Below are 23899 nucleotides of genomic sequence, written 5' to 3' on the forward strand. Positions count from 1 at the left end.
GGGGGGGGGGGGCTTTGTGCATGTGAAAGGAACCTAAAAAAGACTCAAAGAAACCAGGAGAAAATGAAGGGTGGGGTGGGATGGGTGGAAGGAGAACTTCCCCCTGGTTGAAGCACTCCAGAAGACCCAATTAGATCGTTATTACATCAACCTCCTGTCCCCAAAATGAATTGCTCCTGAATTGGGCTACAGCATAAGGTTTCATCCTCAAAGATATGTCCTGAGAGGGTAATAGTGGCTTCAAGTGATGGCCGTGTCCCAGTGCTAAGTGTGGTATCACTTTGAGGCAACAGCCCTCTAGCCTAGGGGACTTAGACCACAGAATCCCACCCCCTTCTCTCCTTCTGTGCCATGTTGTTGCTTTGCATTGCAGAGAGATTGTTTTCCTTGTTTTCCCCTGCAGGGACTTGCAGACAGTTACTTAACAATGTTTGTGCGCACACAGGCTTCCCAAGTGTATTGGAGCTTTTTGGGGTATTTTTATAGCTCTCTGAGCACTAGTCTCTGTAGGTTCAAACTCTCCATAGTGTCTCTGTGGTTGTGCTGTGGCAGCAAAGACGAAAGTGTGTGTGTGCATACTTGTTCCCAGGTGGAAGTCTCGGCCTTTTGGTCAAGTCTTGTGGGCATCCAAATCTCAAGACCTCCAGGCTAGGGCCTGCATGTAGGATGCCTGCCAGTGCATTTGGGAGTATCTGAAGTCCCAGGGTGAGAGTTTGGGATGCAGGATGCTCAGCGCCATATGTAGTGTTTAGAACAATTGAGTTATGTCTGTTCAGTCAGTATGGTTTTTAGAACGATTGAGTTCTGTTCAGTTGGTTTGATTTGGAACGGATTTGAGTCTTAAATGGGAAGGGCTTCAGCCTGGCTTTTTGTAGACTACAGTTCACTTCAGTGCAGCAGGATGTGACAATGGGGGTTCATGGCAGAGCCCGCACATGCAGAGCAGGGCAGTGGGGGGCAGCAGGGATTTGCCCCCCCCGGGCAAGAGCCAGTGAGTGCAGGGCTTTTTTTAAAGTACCAGGATGCTGGGGCCAGGTGGGGCAGCCACTGGGGGCTGGGGGTGGTCAAGAAGAGGAAGGAGCAGTGTGTGAATGGGGTAGGGAGGGGGAGTCAGAACTGGATTCTCTTCCTGACTGTGTGCAAGTCACTTGATTCCTATCCCCTAGTCTTCTGTAACTGTGAAATGGGAATCAAGAGCTTGGGTGGTGATTACAGGAGCTTGGTGGATGGCATGAGGCTTTGTTTGAGCTCTTTGGGATATTGGATTACCAATCCCAAGTATTCAGACATTCTGGCAGCTTAAATCATTGTTTAAAAATCAATTTTGGATCTCTTCTAACAGTTTAAGGGTTATGCTCACAGCTATGAAGGCTAGGCAGTTGCTTTTTAACTTAGAATTGAAATCCTGCCTAATCATATGAGTTCAGCAGCTGAAGCTTTAAGTGAACTGCCAAATAATCTGTAATATTGGCAAAAAGAAGTGGCAAGTGTTCACAGTACCACACTTGGAGGGAAAGGCACATGATCTTTTCTCCACAAAACCAGTGTGCTTGGCTTTACAGCAGATCTAGTCCTGGTCAATGGCTAGTCTAGCTGGCCACTTCCATGCCATACATGTCTCTGGTATGTTGAATGATGCAATATCAAGAAGTGAGAGCGCTTGGATGAGGGAGGATCCACTACAATTGGTTGGGACAGTGTGGTTTTCTAGAATGGCTCTATAACATCCCAGGTTACTTCCCAAATTAACTCAGTGGTGGTATAAAGTGGCTAAGCAAAGAAAAGGGAGGTTAGCTGCATAGGAAAAAATGCTGTGGCAGTCATTTGAATATTCAGGCCTGTTTCAATGTTAAGTCGCAGCCTTGTCCAGCCTGAAGTCCATTTAAAATGTGTGGAGTCCAGCTCTGGAGGAGTCCATGTGTGAGAAGGCTGTCAGCAGTGAAGTAGTGTAGCCTTTTTAAAAGGTAGTAACTAGGTTTTGGAGTTGATTAGTTGACCCACAGTGGTGTAGTTCCTAGCTCTTGAAGCTGTTTCACTTGCTCAGCTTTGCTTTAGCCCATGCTGGGCAGATTTTTTTGCAGATCGAATGGCCGCAATCTCTTTATATGAAAACAGTCTGTAAAATATCAAGAGTAGTTGAACAGCATGAACAGGCTGTGGGATGGATGGAAATTCCCAGCCCAGTTTCCCTCGTCTCCCTGCTGTCTTCAGGTTAGATCACAATATCCATTGCAGGTGGGGGAAGTGTCTAGTTCAGTTACCCAATTTATCTAAATTGTTCAATACAATTAAGTGAAGCTAAGGAGAAAAATCATTGGCTCTTCCCAGATGTCCCTTGCATGGAGTGGCAGCAACTTCTGACTGAGCTCTAGGGCTGGTCGTCATACACAGTTTGGGCTAAGTTAAATGTTCATCTGCTCTCCTACAGCTTAGCAGAGATTTTGCCTCTTCTGTTCCTCAGCTGTCTCCTTCACAGTTAGGCCTAGAACTTCACTCTGATCTGATCAGCCACTTTATTGTAACAATTCTAGTCTTCCCCACTTCCACTTCATCCATGTTGAAAGAATTAGTGTTGGCCTTTCTGAACACACTGCCTGTCAGTCTTTTTAAATTAAAATAAATCTGCAGTTGCCTCTGAACTCTGTGCTGCGTTGTCATTGCTCACCTTATGTGATCTCTTCCTCTTTCCAGGTTATCTTGAAGGACCTAGAAGTGTTGGCTGAGATTGCATCTTCTCCTGCAGGCCAAACGGAAGGACATGGGCCATATGAAGGCTCAGACATGCAGTCCAGCCAATCGGAGCTACATGTGCCCATTAAACCCAGCCAGCTGAGCACCTCTGGTAAGTGCATTCCATGCTGCACCTTGCTAACAGTGATCTGACTTGCTAAGTGTCCTTTTGCTACCAAATAACTTCCTCTCCCTTGATGCCAAGTGGCACCTGTCAGGTTTGGTTAAGCAGGGAGAAAGGACTCTCCAGGAATAACAAACCTGTAGATCCGTTCCAACCCCTGTCACTATCACATGGGTGTTTGGGGATGCAGAGGAGTTCTTCCAGGGTAAATTTCAGAACATTTCAGATCCATCTACCCTGAAAAGCTTAACCACAAAAATAATCCACCAATTAATGCCAAATGTGCACACACCAGTTCATAATCAGGATCCTGATCCTATTATTGTCACACATCAATGGGTTTTTTTGCCCAAGAGCCAGTGATAGGTGAAGCTTTCACACACTTGGGGAAGAGGAAATCTTAATGTTCATGCTTCTCATAGACAAATGGACATCTTTCGTGTTGCTCTTTGCTTGTAAATTTCTCAGAATGACGGATGGGATGGGGGGCTGTCTCTCCTTTCTCTGTAAATGGTCACATGCTTGTGTCACTTGGCACAAAGGTCCCTAGCGATGCGGGTGCCTATAAAGTCACTTGTCCCTGTTACCCTCCCCAATTCCTGTTTCCCCAAATGCTTTCAAACAGCTGCCTCGGTAGTGGAAAAAAATCTCCTCAGCCACCTTTTGAAAATCCTTGCATTGTTTTGGTACTGTTTAGTGTAGCCCTCCCTGATTCACATGTGCAGACCTGTAGTCATAGTCTGGCTGACGTGCATAATGAGGTAGTCTGGCAAGACCCAGTGCTGCCTCGTGATGGAGGTTATTTTAACACTTGAAACCTAATGCAGTGCTTTGCAAGTATTATTGATCCTCTGTGTCTGAGAGACTGTGTGGGTGGAGTTGCTTCTGTGGTGCTGGCCAAATAGCTGCAAAGCTGCATTTTAGATCACGCTGATGGTTGTCTGAGTTTTCCTTCCTTGTGGATGATCTAAAAATAGCCTACTGTATGGCATGTATCCTAAAAGCTGCTGTGGCTCCTTAACTAACTGGAACAGAATCTGGGTTTCGGTTACTCAAGCACAGTGTGTTAAAAACAAATGAAGTATTCCAAGGTTTGGAAGAATCTGTCTATCTCCATGTCCAGCTAATCTCCTGTATTTAGCAAGTTGTAGTGTATAGATGGTGTCTGCTGCAGCACATGTTGCAGAATCTCACCTTGATAATGCTGGGTTTGTTTGCACAAAGCTTTCTGGAAAACTTCTGCCATTTGGGGGTTGAAATCTTCATAATTTGGCTGCTTTGGGAGGGGTATGAATTAGCTGTTTGGTTGATATGGAGTCAGCAATGGCTGAAATACCATCCATCTTCCCCCTACCACATGGTGTACATGGGCAGCTTCAATGACTAGGGGTGCACTGATAAAGATTTTTGGGGCCAATACCTATATCCGATTTTTTTAAAAGGAGGCATAACGGCCAGTACTAATCTGATTTCCAGTACAGCGGGGAAAGCTGCCTCCAGCTGCTTAGTCCATTGTGATGGATGGGGGGGGCAGATCAACGGCCCCCACAGTGAGGGAGGGGGCAGGGGCAGGTGCTGCCCAGCTGGGGTGGGGTGCAGGATGGACCCACAGCTCATAGCGGGGTGGGGAGGGGGGCAGCTCCTGCTACTGTGCACACCCTGGGGAGGCATGTGCCCCTGGATCTGCGTGGGGCAGGTTGGAGCCCCGGCTGCGCCAGGCTTTTCTCACCAAGGGCTGGACTCGGGGCGAGGGCTACAGCCACCCCAAATTTTGCTGTAGAGCCCCCCACCCCCAACAAGCCATGGGTCTGTCCTTCATCTTGCTCCGCTGCGGGTGGGCAGCGCCTGCCTCTGCCCTGCCCCCTTCCTTACCACACCGGGGGTTGATCTGCCCTCAGCCCACGCTCCTTCCCTTCTGTTCCACGCTGCCAGGCTGTGCTTCTCACTGCCTGAGTGCTGTGCTGCAGCTGTGCGCATGCACGGGTGTTTGTTGGCCAAATTATCAGCCCCACTGGGCCGATTTCCAGTATAGCCAGTTTTGTTTACATCGGTCCAGTATCGGATCAGTACTAATATATTGGTGCATGTCTGTCAATGACATTTGCATGTTCATACTTAGTCTGGAATTAAGCTTAAGAAGAGTTGGGTTACACTAGCCTGGAACACTCTTGGTTTTCATCTTGATGCTTTGAAATGCTGTTCAGAGCATGACTAATTAAAAAAAATGAAGAGTGGTACTGATATATGCTCATTAGTGGGTCAGTGATTTTTGTGGTTGTGTAGGTCCCTTCTCATCGCTATGCTTTTGTTGCATCTCCTCAAACCTCCCCAGCATTCTGGTTGACAGCTTTGGAGAATGAGTTCCCCGTCCTCACCACATGTAAAATTACTTGAGCTGTCTGCACAAAATTATCAGGATACATGAAAAAGTGATGTCTCATATGAAAGTCTAACTTCAGTCCCCAGAGCAGAGATGTGAAGGCTTGTTCACCTAGGCGTCTAGAGGCTCTGCTATTGTGAGTTCTGTTATGAACTGAAACCACCCACATTGGATAATACCATATGTAAGGCAGGTGGTTTTCCACTGAGAAATGTGGAGGTGGATTGTACAAACCTATCAATGGAGCTGTGTACTGCAGTCACCTGCTGAAATGTCCTGCAGCCACATGCTCTATAGTAAGGTATTGCTGCAACTTTAAGGGTAGAGATGAGGAATGGCTGCCACCTAGCTCAGACCTAGTCTTATGTTTAATACTTCATATGAGAGGGGTGAAGAGGTTGAACTGAAAAAGTATTAAGCAGGTTGTATACATCAATGAAGAGGAGACCCAGACCTAGGAAACATTTATGGATGTTGTGTGGGATTGTAGGTTAGTACATCAGGCATCCTTGCAAGCCTGGACTTCATGGCATGTTTCCATTGTTTGTGCAACATGGCTATTTTTGTTCCAAGTTTTGCCACCCTTTTCCAAGCAAAGAGGTAAGAAGGGGGAGGGCTCTGCCATTTTGCATTCTTTCCCCTTGCTTCCTCTTTCTCACGTTTTACCCAGGGCATGTTTATGCAGTTGTTTCCCTGCCATTGAGTTTGGTTTCCTCCAAACATGTATTGGTTGCAGCCAGGAAAGCAGTGTCCCATTTCCTGAGCTCATTCCCAGATTGATTTTTATTTAGATGCTTTGTTTTTCCTTCATGTAAGGCTTGCTGCTGTATTATACATTGAGCCTGGAGCTGGCTTTTAAGAATCTATGCTGTGTGGTGCATGTGATGCAGGAATTTTTGGCTTGAGCTATATGCAAGAAAGCTACCTCCAGACATGGAAAGACTGAAAGGGGTCTCAGTTTTGACCTAAGCCAGAATCTTGTCATTGAACTCAGTGTTCAGGCACCCGGCTTTCTGCAGATCTGGTGATTTTGTTTGGCAAGTTGGCTAAAAAAAAGCCAAAGCAAACTCAGCTCTTCAGAGCTTAAGTGAGGAACTAATAGGGAAGTAACTTCAGTTAAGCATTGTAGAAATTGTTGCTCTCCCACACTTAGTTTATGCCTGTGCACTTCATGTTAGACATAACTCACCTGGATCTTCAGGTTGTCTTCCCAGTCTTTCATACTATGCAGTGACTTTGTGATGTCAGCGAATGAAAGGCTGATGACCTGCCAGCCTCATTTTACAGGTGACCAAGGCCAAAAAAGGGGACAGGCTTACAGCTGTGATCCTGCTACACTGTTTCATACTGACACAGGGCACAGTTGGTTGGACTTTTCAGTGGATGGTTCTGTCACACCCAAGAGTATGAACAAATGAAGCCAAATGAAGTGGATCACCTGATCCCCTTCACTGTGCAAAACTAACACCCCCCATTGTCCCGCCCTGGGCAAGGACTTAATTCTGTGGGAAAACAGGCAATGCATTTCCCTGCTTGCAGAGACCTGTCTTAGAGGTTAATGGTGATGCATCTCTGTAAATGGGGTACCCTCACTTTTCGCACTTAAAGATGTGTGCCCCGAAGACTGCTCAGGTTGTGTCTGTAAGAAAGGAAAGCTGCATAGGCATCCCCATGTGACTGGAGAGTACAGGCAGCACTAGACTGCATGTTGCACTCACATGGAGTAAACAGATGTCTGCTACAATAAAACAGCAGAAACTTTTACCACCTTTGTCATGGCCACACATTTTAAGTACTAGTGGTATGACAAGGGGCACAGACATCTGTTTCTGCCCCAAGAATCTTGCTGGATTGTAGCTGTATTTGCTGGATGTGATTCTGGTTAAATGGGAAGGGCATCTTGGAAACACAGCAGTGAGATTCTGGTCTGTGTAGCATATTTATATTTGGTATCTGTTGCCAGCCCCAGTAAATGAAAGGGAGAAGGTAAGATGTGCTTGGTGACCTAGACATCTCATTTTTTCAAAGATGAGGTTTGTGCAGTCTGCATTAGTTCAGATGTTAAACTCTGCATCTTTTATAGGGGGGCCCTTTTCCCTGTCCCAGGAGTATAGAAAGCTTTTTCAAAAAGGATGTAAACACCAGTACATGAGAAGAAGCTGCTTTGTGCATCTCTTTCTGCCAGCACTGAATTGCAATAAAATAAAACTGTCTACAGCCAGCCAGGCAGCTGTGCCTTCAAATGCAGTACCCTGTGCAGGTTGTCTTGTGAACTAGAAGCAGTGTAACAGTGTCTGTATGGGGTTGTAAGCAGGCTAATTATTAGCATAAACTAACTGGCACTTTTGCTCAGTATTGGTAATAAGCCCTCCTGAAGCAGTGCATGGACATTGCTCCTCTTTCAGGTGGGGAGGCAACCTACCTGGAGCCAAGTGCTGTTTGGGGGCTGCTAGACATAGTAAGTTTACCATGTAAACATGTCCACAAGAGCAGCCTGATCCCTAAAGCTCCCGTATCTTTGGTTCACTGCAGAGCTTGCCTCAAACCTCCAGTTTGTTCTACCTGGCTTCGTAGCGCAGGCGTTTTCAACCATTTTTTAACAAGTATACCCCTTCTGTCTGAGAGTTTCAGCTCATGTAGCCCTTTTACATTTTTTTCTTGTTTTCAAGAGGCAGGAGGGTGCAGATGGAAGCCCTCACAGTGAGGGAGAGAGTGGGGCTGGGGCAGGGGCAGGAACTGCACAGCTGGGGTGGGGCACAGGACAGCTGTGAGAGGCCTGGTGGGGGTGGTGGCTCCTGCTGCTCCGCCCACCCCCAGGAAGCCATGGGGGGCATGGGGCAGGGCGGGCTGCCACTGCGGGCTGAGGTTGGGGCTGTGCTGGGCTTCTCCCAGCCAGGGCTGGGCTGTTGCTGCACTTGGGGCGGGCAGCAGCGTTGGGAAGGGGTTTATTGGGGATGGGGAGCCTGCAGCCACTCCAGAATTTGCTGTAGCTGCCAACCTCCAACTGCTGCTGCCTCCTGCCCCAAACACAGCTCAGCCCAGAGCTGCCCCAGCCCACCCTCGCCCCGCACGTAGATGCAGGGGCACACATCCCCCACTCCCGCATGGCTCAGTCTCATACCCCACCCCAGGTAGGCAGCACCTACCCCAGCCCCACTCCCCCACCACGGGGGTCTCAATCTGCCTCCCCCACACCCCTTCGCTTATGACAGACTTACCAGCCAGACCCAGCTGTGCTCCTGGCTGCCTGCGTGCTGCACTGCAGCTGAGTGCATGCACATGGCATTTATCAGCCACATCAGTTCTACATACCCCCGACGACCTTTTTAAGTACCTCTAGGGGTACATTTACCCCTGGCTGACAACTGCTGTCCTAGCACATATGCAAAGAATCAGCGCATGCACCTTCACGGAATCAGGAGCATTACCAGATGTGTGTTGCTAGATTGTCTTTGTATGTGGGTGTGTTGATATCATAGGTGACTAGTAGGGGGGCACAGAGGGGCATATGCTCCCCCTGAGATTGGCCACTGATGCTGCTGGCTTCTGCGGGTGGTCGCCATTCGCCACCCCACTGCTGCTGGCTTCTGCAAGCAGTTGCTGCTCACTCGTCCCTCCCCCCTGCTGCTGGTGGCTTCTCTGGGCAGTCACCACTCGCCCCCACCACCGCCACTGCCAGCTTCTTTTAGTGGTCGCCACTCACCACCCCCTTCTTTCCCCGCTCCCTCCCCCCCACTGCCGGCTTCTGCGGGCAGTCGCCACTCGTCACCAACGCTGCCACCCACAACCAGTCTAGAGTTGTATTTTGAAGCACTTTTAATTTTCATGTGTGCTTCTCCCCTTCTCTGGCTTGTTACGCATCTTATCCAGTGCCTCAATCTATAACCCTGGGGTCTGTCTATGGAATGGGTTGTCCCAACAAGCCCTCTATCCCCTCATTTCAAGCTTCAGAGGAGGAGCAGAAGACTTTATACAGGTCCCCTAAACAGCAAATGGAAGGAAGGGGGAGAATAGCTCTGTTCACCCAGGTGACTTGGACTGTAAATGGCTGGTAGCTAGGTATAAATCCTGCCTCACCTGGAGCAGAATGAAAAGAAGTGTTCAGGCCCCATCCTTCTCCTCCTTGTGTGCCTATTCTTGGCATCACTTATTTTCATATGGAAAGTGCTTGAATGGTTTCAGTACAATTACATCAGAGCCTCTGAAATCCTGGTGAAGTGGCACCTAATCATACCAAATATTGCATTCTGCTACTTCCAGCTGGTTTCAGGTGTCTGCTTAATCAGGGAGATAATTAAAAGGCTGATCTGAGCAATACCAGATGTCAGGGTTCTTACCCCACCCACTTTATTTTCAGCAGCATAGAAAAACTACAATAATCTTCAGCAGCAGAAGAGTCAGGGAGGCAGCTGGTGTCAGAGCCAGCTACTTGCACTAACAGGAGCCAGTTTGCAAGTAAGCTTCAATGGGAGTGCAAAGCCAGGAGTGGTGGACCAGAGCAGCCAGGGAGTTGATCATGGTGATGGCATGGGGCACTCTGCACCAAAAATGGGGAGTTCTGGAGTTCTCCAGTTTGCAGGCTTAATTCCCTCCTAGGAGAAAGCCAGTTTGCTCAGAAACGTACACATCTGTAGAGGTCACACTTTCAACACATATCCTCTGTCTCTGGGAGTAGCAGAAGTGAATCGTTCTCACGTATCTTCTTTCCCTCAGAAGTGTAAAATTTCATTGGATCTCTCCCCCAAGCATTAGGATTACTTTATCCCTCTGGATTCTTCCCCTGTTTATTGAAACAAGGCTACTAGAGGCAAGGAAGAATTATGAGCAAGAACACTATCTCAATGATGTGCAACTTGGAAGAAACTCAGAAATAGCAGGCTAGTAGTGCCTGGTCAATGCTGTGTGATGGCATGCATTGCCTTGGTACTTTCCCAGCACGGTGGGTGGAAACTACAGTATTGAGGCACTGGAGAAAACAGGTGTCTAACTGTTTGGATACTGGTAATACATCTGTCATGCCCTCCCACCCCACCCCACCCCTTCAGGGAATATAACACAGTCTATGTTGCAAAGTTACTGGATTTTTTGAGAAATTGAGCAACTTTGGCACCAAATGTCCAGCTAATTATACATAGGAAATGGAGATCCTATAGTTAAGCTTGCCTGTTAGCTTCCCTCAGCAATTTAGAACTTTCTCAAATTTCAACCATTTAGGTTAGAACTTTGTTTGATGCCTGCAGAAGGCAGCACTTTCTTCTCAAGCTTCAGAAAAATTGTCCAGTCCAGAAAATAAGGATAAAATTTAGCAAAACAGTGTCTACCAGGGGAAAAATATTGTGGTTTAGCTGAGGAAAATGTAGTGTCTACCTGTTCTAGAGCAAAGGCACCATATTTCAGTACAGGGGTTGCATAGGGTGAGGAAAGTATGCTTCCCATATCTTTGAAAAGCCACCAAAATTTGGTAAAATTGGAAGCATCTGGAAACTGTAGTTAGCACAGGATTAGTTCAGACTAGTTGGAGGATGGCAGTGAATTTCTCCAGTTTGTTTGCACTGAACATGCTGTCTGTAGCTGTTTATAGACTTGGATTGATACTTGCAATGCTTATCTGAGTTTCTAAGGACTGTTTTTCCTAAAAGCAAGATGGTGTGTATATATGTCAATTAATGCAGTGTACACTGCCTAATTTGCATAGGACTGCCATAGTCTGCATTAACTTTAATCGTCATTCAGTGAGCGTTAGTTAAGTCAGAGTGGAGCCAGTTTTAATTCAGACTGCAGATGTCCACGTGTATATGATTACAGCTGCAGTCCAGATTAAACCTAGAAAAACGTAACGTCTATAAACAGCCTATGTGAATGTACTGTGAGAAGTGTGGTCAGTAAAACCACTGAATTTGCCAGTCATACCTTTCTCCTACAGTCGCTTCTTCCAGCAGATAAGGACACTGTGACAATAGCACTGAGAACAGGAACATTGCTTCTCCCATGTATTCTTCCTTCATTGCGCTCTGACAGTTTTCACTGACATCCTGCCACACTTCTAGCTTCTTTCATTTCTTAGAGTCTCAGAACAGCAGAGACTCCCTATGCCTGGAGAAGGGTGACTGCACCCAAAAGCTTGCCAAGACATTTTTTCCAGCTACTCAGTTGGTCTAACAAAAGATATCACATCTACTCAAAGAACCTTGAGTGTTTCCTTCAGCACTCCAGCAGCTTGGCGAATGAGGTGGGAAAAGCTTAGCTTGGATGCAAAGTTTGTATTATAGAGCACACAGGTGAGAGTACTGAAAAAAAGATTACAGGGTCACCTCACTTTTGTCCATTCCCAAGTCCAAGTACTTGACTTTGTAACCTTTAATATTATTTTAACATAAAATTTTGATGCAATATATGTTCTTGTTGGCTTTCATTTCTCCTGTGAGTTTGTTTCCCATGTTACCCTTTTATGCGGAGCTGTATCCCTCTGAAACCTTCTGTATTTACTTCTGGAAACATAATGGTGAAACAGCTTTAGCTGCTAACCTGCTCAGACTCACCACCAGATTTGGCCACAGGCCCCTGCACAGCTGTCAGGTGTTTTCTTTTCACACGTATTGTCTGTTACATATTTCTGCTGTGTTCCTATTGTCACTTATTGATTTATCTTTGAAAAAGGTAAATCCGTAGTAGATTCGGATGGATTTCCCAGACCAGACAGGCATTATCCTCACATGTCTCCTGTTTCAGGATAGAATATAGTTCTCTGCCTGGTTGTCATTGGTCTCTCTAACCCTCTCTCCCATTGCATTTGTCTTTTTATTTATGTGTTTTTTTTCAAGAGCCACTGCTGTTCTGACATTAGATTCAGTCTTCCAAAGCCCTTTAGATATTATCTTGTGAAAAATGCCAGTCCTGCTCTTTGCCAGGATGTGTTGAGACAGAAAAATCTCCCCTGTACTTAGCTTCATCCTGTCCAGTTCATTTTTGTGATACTGCTGTCCAAGGATTGCAACATTGCAATTGACTCTCTAAGGTTGTCCTTCCTAAGCCCTAAGCCATGGGTTATCAACCGGGGGTACTTGGAAAGGCCTTAGCGCAGGGGTGAGCAAAATGCAGCCCAGGGGCCAGATGCAGCCCGTCAGGCCATTCTATCTGGCCTGCGGGGCGCCTAAAAAAATTTAGAAAATTAATATTAATCTGCCCTGGGCCACCTGTCATGCAGCCCTCGATGGTTTGCCAAAACTCAGTAAGAGGCCCTCTGCCCAAAATAATTGCCCGCCCTTGCCCTAGCAGGTGTGTGCAGGCAGACGGAGATGGAGCGCTGCCACCCACTACCCCATGCCACTGCCTCCCAGGAGCAGGGCTGGGAGGGGGCGGGCAGCATCCGGCCACATGCCACCTTCACCCCCCCACTCACATTCCGTGTCCAGCTGCCAGGATACACTTTTTAAAAAAGGTTTAAAACCCCTTCCCTAAGCACCTAGTGATAAAGTTGGGATTGTTTACGTGTCAGTTTAGTTAAATTTTAAAGTCTTACTGATCTGTATATTTAGGAAAGGGAACACAATGGAGAAAGCAGATATCATTATAGTTAGGGTGACCATACGTCCCAGATTGGCCATGACAGTCCTGCATTTTTCCAGGGTGAAAATTGAAGCAAAAGTCCCAGATTGGTGCTACCTCAACCACACATGCCAAGCCTGGCTCCTAAGCAGCAGCTGCAGGTGGGGGGCAGTCTGGGCTAAGCACCACTTCTGCCTGGGGTAGGGATCAGCCAGGGAAGGGGGCTAGGGCCGGGGCTCAGGCAGCTGTGTGGGGTGAGCTGGGATGGCTGCCTGCTGCTGGCAGCCTTATGCCCTACTGCTGCAATCACTGCCGAGGCCTGGGCTGCATGTGGTCGACCTAGGCAGCTTCTGGCAGCAGTGGTGAGGGAAGCATTGTGTGGCTGCACAATTCAGGAGGCACTGCATAGGAGCCAGTCTCAGCTGAGTCCAACCTCTGTGCAGTGGATGGAGCTTGGCTGTGGGCCTCTGCACTGTCCCACCCCATCCTTCCATTAGGTCTCCTGGGAGCTGTGGTGTTGGGGGGTGATGAGTTAATGGGGCTGGTCCAGTGCCCATATTGCAGCAGTGTCAATTGGTGCCAGGGAGTGAAGACCTCAGCTACAGCCAGTGCTGGGGCAAGGGGCCCTGTGCTAACTGGTTTGGTCCAGCCTGGCCATGCACTCCCAACATAGAAGTGGCCAACAGGTGCTGGGGGTTGGGGGGGGCATGGCAATGGCGCACTGAAGCCCTGGGCAGACTCATGTTTCTGCTGCTCTGTTGCCAGCCCCAGCCCAGCTGTGGGGAGCTGGGGTGCAGGCAGGACAGACCAGGTCAGGGAGGTTCATCCCATCCCAGATTTCTTTCAAAATTATATGGTCACTCTAATTATGATGGACTTTTGATATGTAATTTTGCAAAAAGGTAGCAAGCTCATGACTGGAGGGAACACGAACCTAACTGCTTAAAAGTATCCATTTAGTGGGGTGAAGAGTTCTGGGTGAGTTGCTCTGAAAAATGAGATGTACTGCTCCAGTGGGACCAACCTTTTTGGCAGTTGAGCGCCATTGGATTCCCTGGCCATGCCTAGTCTGCTCTGCTTTCTGCTCCTCGCCCTATCTGCTGTCCTGCCCTATCTACCACTTTGTTCCCTGCTGTCTCCTCAGTCTGCCCCATGCCCTACACACAAGCACCTGTGTCACTCATGTAAGGGTCTGACAACCCACCTGGGACCTACGGTAGCTGTGACACCCAGGCAGTGGTACCCTAGGGCTGCCTCCATGCCACCTGCACAACTGTATAGCTGAGGCAGCAGCAGGTTTTCTCTCTCCAACCCTTTTCTCCTTTTATGATGGCTGCCAGACAGTGCTGCCATAACACAGCGTCTGGGTCTGGGTCTGGGTCTGGATTTGGAAGTGAGGCCCTGTAGCCTATTGCCAGTAACCTGACCTGTTCTGTCCCTTGTTACCCTTGTGGCTTACTGCTATCTTATCATGCCTCTAGCAAAATGGATGCAAACTGTGATTACAAGCGAGCTTGGTTTATTCTCAGAATGGCTTCATTATGTATTTAAATGCACCACAGACAACCCCTCTGACACTGAGGGACCTTGAGGCTGGGATGCATTGGAAGGAAGGGGAAGCTGCTAAATCAGTTCTGATAGAGATCCTGGCCCAGCAGACGAGGTAGTTGAGGGTATCCAGCAAATCCTGACTGTAGAACAGTCTCCATTAAGCAATAGCCCTTGTGACCACCAAAGATTGCAGGAGTGTAGTTCACAAATGTCTGCATGGGAAGCAGTTTTTCTCCATAGCTTCCTGTGACCCTCTGAGGGGAGAGGAGCTGACTTGCATTTGGGCACAGCTGAGCAGCCGACATCTTAGCATCTGTTTTTAACTGCGTTGCATTTTTGTTTCTGAATGGCGCTATTTTTAGCCTATTCTGTGAGGTTTCTTATGGTATTTACAAAGCTAAAATCCAAAACATCCCTGAGAAGGTTGTTGGGGGGAGACGTTCTGCAGATTCCCATGTCGCCACATCAGGTTTCACTTAGCAACATCTGTTGGTGTTGGCTCCCATGCCTGCAATAGCATATAAAGCTGGGGGAGGAAAGGGCTAGCTAGTCAGTCAGGTGTGAGCCAGAGGGGATTCTTCCCTCAGTTGAGGTGAAAATAGGGTGACCACCAGCCCCTAATTGGGTGGGACAGTCCCAGAATGGGAACCTCAAGTCCCAATCTCGGGCTGCGTGATTGTGGGACAGCATTTGTTCTGGATTTGTGGTGTCATACAGGGATCCGTGTTTTCCATTCCCAAGGGAAAACTGCAGGAAATGGTGGGTTTCCCCTTGCAGGCTGGCAGTGTTCCAGCCTGCAAGGTGCTGCTTAGGGCTGCTAGGAGCAGGAAGCAGGGAGGGCACCACGTGCATGTACGTGTGTGCACAGATGCACGTGGCTGGGAATACAGCCAGGCAGCATGTAGAGCAGCCTTCTGCAGGTAAATCCGGAGGGGGAGGGGGCATAAGGGGTGTGGCGGGGGGACAGACTGAGGTCCCCATAGTGAGGAAGGGAGTGGGGCTGGGGTTGCTGCCTAGCCAAGGTGGTGCATGGGGCCTGGGGCATGCCGTGGCACGGGGGTGCACATGCACCCCTAGACTTGTGCATGGGGAAGGAGGTGTGCTGCCTGCAGTGAGCTCAGGGCTCCCTGCCCTGCTGCCTTCACCCTGGGAGCTCTGTTGTCATGGCGAGGTACCCCTGCCCACCTGCCAGCAGTCTGGATGGCTCCAGCAGCAGCATGGAGTTGTGCCCCCAATGCTGCTGGGTGAGCAGGGAGCACATAACCGGCACAAGGCTCCCAGGGGAAAGCCAGCATGGCAAGCAGCCACAAGCCTGCAGTGGGCAGACTGCATGTGTCCCCACTCTGCTCTGGCCATGCTGTCAGTGAGGGGGTAAGGGGAGGGAAGAAAGGCAGGCATGTGTCCTGCCCTGTCCATTTTGAAAAGTTGGTCACCCTAGGTGAAAACATGAGGCACTTAGGAAAGTTAGAAAGATACAGTGCTTAGGGTGTTGGCCTAGGGCTGGGTTAAGCTTCATGATTTGCCACACCCTTTCTTTGTGACCCTGGGATAAGAGAAAACAGTACCTTTGTGATATGGTTCTCCATCTTGAAACAGGAATAATACCCATAAGGCAGGAAAGAATATTGTAGAGATAAAGTAGTGGCAAGCAAAGTCCAGGAAAGATTGGGCCAATGCTGACTCCATCTCCCAGCAGTCCCTGCCTGCATTGCTGTAGCCAGTTTCCATGGAGACGCCAGCAGCAGCGTCATGACAGTGCAGGGCAGGGCTCCATGGAGACCAGCCCGAGCAGTGCTGTCAGAGTGTGCAGCTGGGCGGGGAGCTGCTCTGGGGCTGGGATCTTGCAGCAGGGACAGCGTGGTCTGGAGCTGGGGCAGAACTGCAATCCACTGCCTGCATGCCAAGGGCCAGTCTCCATGGAGATCCTTGCCCCCTGCTGTCATGGCCCCACTGCTGCTGGGAAGTGGAGTCTGGCCACTGGCCAGATCTGCCATTTTGCCCACCCCTGAGATGAGGGCATTAAAACTGGGATTCAGTTGCTACAGCGATAGAGAAACCATAGATGTTCCTAAACAGATTCTGTTCTTTTGACTGTCCTGTGCCCATCAGCATTGCAAACCAGCGCCTTACAAAATTGTATCCACCTCTGTATACAGACCTTTGTGCTCCCTTCTCTTACAATAAGAGAAGTCTCAGGAGCTTCACTTGATCCCATCCAGGTAGATATCTCCTCATCTCCCTCTCAGAACAGACTTGCAGTTCTGGCATTATAAAGCACACAGTGTCTCCAGGCCTCATTAGGTTTTCAAACCTCGGTAAATTTTAAGTGATGGTAGCAACTTCAAATCTAGTTTGTTTAAAAAAAAAGTTGCATTTCACACTCTGCATCTCTGATTTCCCCTCGCTGCTGTTGTGCTTTTATAAGGACCCTCTTGTCTTTCTCCTGTGTTCTGTAAAAATGCCTGCACGTATGGAAAAAGTGACTGGCTCTGTGGCATACCTGTGAAACTGTCTAGATACAAAACTGTCAAAAGCATTAAACTGGGGAAAAAAATACTTTTTTTGTCACCTTTCAGCCCTAGTCTAACTGCACCAATCTCATTAACAGCTAAGTCATTTTAGTTAAACCATTGTAAATGTCCAAGTGGACTTCAAGCCTGGCATATGTAGATTTAGTTTAATTTAACCTTTAAAATTGATTCTTCATTAAACCTTTTTTTTAGGTGTGATTTAAATCAACTGAAAAGAGCCTGCCCCTGTTCTTAAATTAGTTTTAAACAGACTGGTTAAATCAACCCAATTGCATATGTAGACAAGGGTTCTGTTGCAGTGAATTTAAGCAGTATTTGGAAATATGTATAAACTCTCCCTTCTATATCAGTTTTCTTTTTGAGCCTCTTCAAAAGTGATCTGGGGGCTTTTCTTTTGTCATGGTCACTACCTAGGCTGTTCAGTCCATCAAGTGATCTGATTGCTTGAATACTCCAGCTTGCTATATTCTACATCTATATCTTTATAGATATAGAGTATAGCATATATGGGCTTTAATATAGATTCCTAATTGCCTTTCTCTTTTGATTTATAAAGTGCCCTTGTAAGTAACTGGAGCATATCAGTTTCACAAGCCAAAGCGTGTAGTTTGCATTGCCCAAGCAGTAAGAGTGGGTTTTTTTTGTTTGGTTGTTTTGTTTTTGTTTTTGGTTGTTTTGGGGTTCTTCTGGTGGGGAGTGTTAATTCCAGGGGGAAAAAACAAACAGGTGACCAAGCACTGAAATGCATGGAGGGGTCTAAGAGCAACTAGAAACTAAGGGGAAAGCTTGGTCTAGTGGTACAAAGTTGTGCATTACACTCCCAGCTGTCTTGCAGACCCAGTGTGACCACTGGCAGTGCAAGCCCCATATCAGATGTGGGGATAATGTTTATCCAATGCCTTGGAGGTGCTGAGGCTTGACTCCTTACAGTATTTAGAAAATGCTTTGGAGAAGCTCTACCCAATGAGAGGCTGGTATAAGAGACAGCTGTTGCAAGAGTTCCCTAAAGACTTGAACTCTTCCCCACACCTCATACCTTTCTCCAGTGCCATTTCTCCCAACTGTCACAGGCAGGTAAGAAGGAAGAGGAACTATGTTAACCTGATTTTTTCCCTTTTGCTATGATCGTTGTAGTGGGATTGGCACTTTAAGCGTAAAATGAGTTGATTTTACATTTCATGAACAGTGTCTTGTAAATTGAACTCTGAGACTCATCTAAGCTGAGTTTCTCCGTACACTTTCTGGAACAGCTAAGACTGTATTTGTGTCCTGCAGCTCTGAGCAGCAAGTTTTAACTCAGCACAATTCAGGTCTTGGCAAGCTCTCTCCTTTGTGAAAAGGTACAACTGTTGGAGACTCTACTGTTTGTACAGTAGAGGAGTTGTATCTCCCATCCTCTGTTTCTGCCTCCCCACCATCAGGACTTAACATTGTCAGCACTGTTAAGGTTACTTCTGATCATGACAACCTTCAGAGCTGTAGCTTGCCTTCTCTGGCATGGAACTTCCTCATCTCAGGTAGAGTGCAGAGGTGAATTGATTGTCTGATGAAAGCTGTCCCCAGCCGGCTTCCAGCCAAACTTTTGACAGGAATGTGTTTAAGAACAGATTCTGCATTCATGCTAGATGCCCATGCTGCTGTGGGCCAAGACAGTGTATTAAGTGGCCATTGGCTCTTATCGACACTGATGTCTGCAGTTCTCGTGAGCAGAAAACATTCTTCATGCGGCATCCTCAGTTCGGCCAAAAAGCAGCAGAATGCTCACGTTCCTTGTCGGCATCACTATCAGTATGTTAGCAGCCGATCTGGCAGGTTACAAATCTGCAAAGTCTTTCTTAAAAAATAGTGTAAACTTAAATTAATTAATCCACAGTTTTCTTAACACCTCTTTCTGCCTGTCTCTTGCTGCTTCATATAAATACTTGCATGCTGATCCTAAGGTTTTATTGCACTGCAGTGTGCAAGCACACTATTGAGGCATAAGCTAAGTGGGAAGCCACAGAGCCATAGCGAGAGAAGCTTTGAGACCATCATATGAGATTGGAGGGACTGCATGGGTAGTGAAAGGTCTGTGAAACGCTTGATAGTGCATTCTTGTGAACTCTCCTATGGTGGACAGATACCTTCATGAAGATGAGATGACCACAAAGTGGGCAGCTTTGCAAGAGAAATGTTTTGGAGAAAGCATAACACTACTGTCATTGTCTTGTCACCCTTAAGCGCAACAAGGCAGGCTGGAGAGGGGACTGGGTTGCAAATAACAGTGTATTGAAAGAAATAAGCAGCTACTAGCAAGAACCCAGTTGGTTAACTTGGGTGGTAATGTTTGGAAGAGATCATTAGCTAGGGACATTTTACGATCTAGGAAGGTTCCATAAAACTTGAATCTTGGGATTCCATTACATGGGAAAGGGAAAGGCCAACTGAATGCAGTACTATAACCTGGCATGAATGAGCAGGGCATCAGCCCCAGGTTCTAACTTAGGAGGGGGCTCCAGAATGGCACTGCACCGCTGTGGAGTCTGCACCCTGGGAGCAAAAACAACCTCACCACACTGCTGCTGTGGAAGCAGCAACTGGGGCATGTAGACCATGTGGCCATAACATTTGAGTCCCCAAAGTAGAGTAAGACTGCCATCCTATCCACCTCACTGCCCTCAGCATCATCTAACTCCCCCTGCCCTGCCCTGTCTCCGCCCCCTGACTAGCCCCAGGGTTTGCCCAGGGCACAATCCCTGCTTGTTAGGCTTCTGACTGAATTTGAAAATCTATGAAACTTAATTTTGAGTGGTTCTCTATGTACAGAACTTCTAAAATGCCTGCCTGAAAACCTTATAAAGCTTCCCTGACCATAATATTCAGCTGCCTTGGACAGGTTGCTGCAAGTAAAACAAGAAAAGAGATGAGAACTCTGAATTATAGTTTTCCCAACTTTAAGTCCTGCACAGAGTAATAGCAGAGACTAAGGGAGTGCTTACTGAGGAAAGCAGAGATTCAGCAATGCTATACCCCAGTAAGCTCAGGGTATACTCAGAAAATGGTCCTTTGGGACACAATTAACTATACATCTACTAGGTAAGCAAAGAAAAATTAGGTCTGTTGTAGAAATGAGATGGAAAGCTGCCTAAAGTTTTCCTTTGCTCCAAACCTTTGCCTGTTCTTATTTCTTCCTCTGTCTAAAAGGAGGCAAGGCTGAAGCTAGCCTTTTCATAAATCTGGATGTAGTCTAGATCTGCTGAAAGTCTGGCTTTGTGAATAAAAGAAGAGTTATGGATAAGTACATAGTAAAGTAGTAAATTATTTTGCTAGCTGACATCAGGTTATGGTCGGGGATTTTTCCACCTTCCTATCTCATTATCAAACTGGGAGGCAACTTCTTCTTCTTTGTCTCCCTTCTCCCCACCCCATGGATTTCTACAACAGTAGAGCACTCTTGACAGTATCAGTTTCACAGGACTTCTTCAGTTCTCCAACCATCCTAGAGACATGAGCACCAACCAACATGTGTGCTGGCCTTTCATCCTTGTGGTGCTGGCATACCACTGCAGTTTGAATGGGAAAAATGAGTATATATTTAGATCCCAGTGGCACCACAAAATATGCATGAATGCCACTCTGGGTAAGGATTCTTCCTTCCACATATAGGACTGTTTTGGAGGAAGATTCTGGTGAGACGCTGGGAAGGAATTTTACCTTCTTTTGTTATAGTCAACTCCCAGGCTCTGGTAGACCTGTCTTCAGCAACCAAGGTAGTGACTAGTTGCATGCTTCCCAAATCCCCAAATTTACACACAGAAACCCCCCCGAACATCCAAAGGCTACTTACTCTCTGTCTTTGCTTCCTGATGCTCCAGTAAAGAGTAGACAAGTAAGGGTATTTTTCAACTTAAAACAGTCACTTTGGGAGGTCACTTGAGATGGCAGAGATGGAAGGAGGGTGATATGTTATGTTGTGAAAAATTCTGTAGAAGTGGATTCCACCTGCCCCCATCCCCCAACATCTCTCAGAGGTAACAAGAAGACCTCTGCAGTTGTGAGAAGCCATGCGTAGCAGGTAGAGAAGCGGAGTTCCGCAACCAGCTTAGCTGTGAAAGAAAATTAAAGCAGCTGGGATAAGCTTATGAAGGGATACAGAAAGAGGGCTTCTGGCTTCCCAGTTACAGAGTACAGTGTGTCAGGTTATACCTGTTGTCCCCAGGTAACAGCGCAAAATGGAGGATATTTGCCACATGGGACCAGGAAGGAATTTTTTTCTGTCTTGTTGCTACACATGTCAGGGTTTTGAGGGGGTTTTTTGTTCTGTTTTTTTGTCTTCCCTATAAGTATTGGGTATTTGCTGCAGTCAAGGCTAGGGACTTTGACTAAGGCATGTCATTGCTCCTGACGGGACTAAAACCCAGAGGTTCCTGTTTAGGGGGTGTTGCCCTGCTGCTCAGGGTCAGACCAATTTTCCACATTTGGGGTCAGGAAGAAACTTTACCCCACAGTCAGACTGGCATAGACTGTGGCCGTTTGTCTTGTACTGCAGCAAGGGGGACATGTTCGTCTTCCTTGAATCTCTTGAGTGTATTTAACTACCCTTGCGGTAATAGGACATTGATGGCGTCCTTGTCCCCTGCTTTATCTGTAGCAGATTGAGGGTGTACTTAGTGTTTTCTGGCCTATATGTCCTGTAGTTGTGTGACAGAATTGCTTGTGTAGTTTTAGTGATAGGTGAGATGACCACTTTGTATGGGACGGTTTGGATAGGGATATTCTTACCTTGAGCAGGGGGTTGGACTAGAATGTTGATGACCTCCCAAGATCCTTTTCAGCCCTGCTGTTCTGATTCTACGAAGGATAGGTTTCCCATACCTACTTGTTTGGTCTCCAGAGCTAATCAGTTCCAGAGTCTGAGAAGAGCACAATCCTCATGGTCATGACTCAAGCAGTATTTCCATCCCCAAGGAGGTCATACTGATAGATCTAAGGTTTGATCTGGGCAATTGTGGCTCTGAGGCTAATGATTTTGATAATGGAGTATCAGAAGAGAAGGTCCTGTCTTACTGGGTTCTTCTGGGGTTTCTCACAGGGTCTGATTTTATCCTATTATAATAAAGTCTTTCTAGAACAGCACACGGAAGCTTTACATTATCACAGTAAATCAGCTAGTGGGGACACTGGAAACAGGATCAAGACTTTAATTGGATCTGATAATGGGCAACTATTCGGTTCATTCTGTAGATTCAACAGGATTTTAAAGAGGAGTTGTTATGTGTTATATCATCTGGCATGTTTCTATTCTGACTGTCCTGTGAACAATGCTGAACAGCTGTAATGGTTATATGTAGGATATGGATATATTTTGGCTCTGGCTAATCTTGCCTTTGAACAAATGCACCTTTGTTTTGGAATATGTTGTCTCAGCAATCTAGTATTTTTGTCTGGATCATCTTACCTGCAGCTGAGGAAATACAGCACTGACATTAACACTAGCTTCTAGAATATGGCTGTTGAAGGTTAAGAACATGTGCTCAGATTTCAGCCACATAAAGGAATTCAGCACCCAAATGCCACTGAAATTCCATGACAACGGGTGCCCGACTTTGGAGATTTTGAAGCTCTTGGGTACTGGTCTCAATTCATTTGGCCCCGTATGTTGTTTTTTTTTCCTGTTAGATATTAAACAAACTCTAGGTATCTGGTGCCAATCTGCTGAAGTACTAAGATTGTTGTAGCTCTCTGGGACTGATTCAGTTATGGGCTGCCTCCATTCCGAAGTCTGGTGTAGACATGCATGAAGTTATGGATGGTTGTTCTCTTTCATTAAACTTCTGTTTCTTTAAAATACCAGCCAAGCTTCTTTGGGTAGATGTGATCTCTTTTATCAGACCAACTAAGTATTTGGAAAAAAGTTACTTGCAAGCTTTCGGGCACAAGCACCCTTCTTCAGGCATAGGAAATCTGTGCTGTTATGAGATCTCCAAGGAATGAAATAAGCTAAAGATTGGTCTGTTACAAGTTATCACACCTACTCAAAGAAGCTTGCCTACCTATGTCCTTAGACCAACATGCCTACAACCAAAAACCCTTCTTTAAAATGTCCATTTCAGCCATTGGCTTTGATCTAGTATTTTAGTAATTAAATAGTCTACCCTGAAGTTCCATCACGTAAAAGCAGTCTTTATCCGACAACTTCCCTGAGCTTCAGACATTGAAGCTTTTGTTTCTGGCTTGATATTTTCTTACACTGCCTGAAGATCCTAAACTAGGAAATGCATTTTTCATGCCTCGCCAGCTAACTGGTATGCTGACACCTTTACAGGCAAGGTTCAATTAACATGCAAATCTTCCCTAAAGTTATCACTTGCCTTGTGGTGAGTTTGCTATGTGAATTGAGGCTTCCAGTTGCCTTACAAGTGTGTAAAATAGCTCTTAACTGTGCATGGCTGTAAGGTGATACTGCACAACAGTCATAACTTGATTATAATTATTAGTGTTGCAGTAGCCCTAGAGAGCTGAACAGAGCCTGGGCTCCCATAGCATTAGGCAGTGAGAACACATAGTAAGAGATGGGACCAGCTCCAAGAGTGTACAGTCTCAAAGGCTGGGAGGGGAATATGGAGGCAAAGCAATTAAACGTCTAGCCTAAGGTCAAGAACGGAGTCTGGACAGAGCCTAGGGGCTTGTCTCTTTGGAGCAGCTAATGGCACGAAGTTGGGATGTAAATTTTCAGTACATTAGCTGCTTTGGCCTAACTTGCTGTGCACAGTGCATGTGTAGGTTTTGCTTACATTGCATAAACCTGCAGTGTGTATCAAGTATCATGTGGGAGTTAGTGCAGAGAGACCAGTGGACTTCTCCGTTACACCCTAACTTACTCCATACCAGCTTCCCCAACAGACAAGCCTTTAGGTCTCTTGAATATTCTGTCCCCAAGGCCATGTTTCTTCTACACTGACCCTGTAATATGAACCAGTGACTACTGAATGATAGTGCCTTTCTAATAACTAAAGGTTAATGGTATCTCTGAGCCTAGCAGCCCTGTGGGTTAGCATG

The 23899-nt window shown here is 46.8% G+C and overlaps 1 protein-coding gene across 1 annotated transcript in view; it reads left to right on the forward strand.

Moving 5' to 3' along the window:
* Positions 1-23899, forward strand: part of VAC14 (Vac14, PIKFYVE complex component) — a 193695-nt gene that overhangs the window by 79369 nt on the left and 90427 nt on the right. The window contains exon 13 of the mRNA XM_019535581.1: positions 2692-2842. Coding sequence (XP_019391126.1) covers positions 2692-2842 — 151 coding nt within the window. The remainder of the gene's footprint in view (positions 1-2691; positions 2843-23899) is intronic.

This window comes from Crocodylus porosus, unplaced genomic scaffold (assembly GCF_001723895.1).
Source record: "Crocodylus porosus isolate Cpor-Errol unplaced genomic scaffold, CroPor_comp1, whole genome shotgun sequence".
NCBI classification, from domain to species: Eukaryota; Metazoa; Chordata; order Crocodylia; family Crocodylidae; genus Crocodylus; species Crocodylus porosus.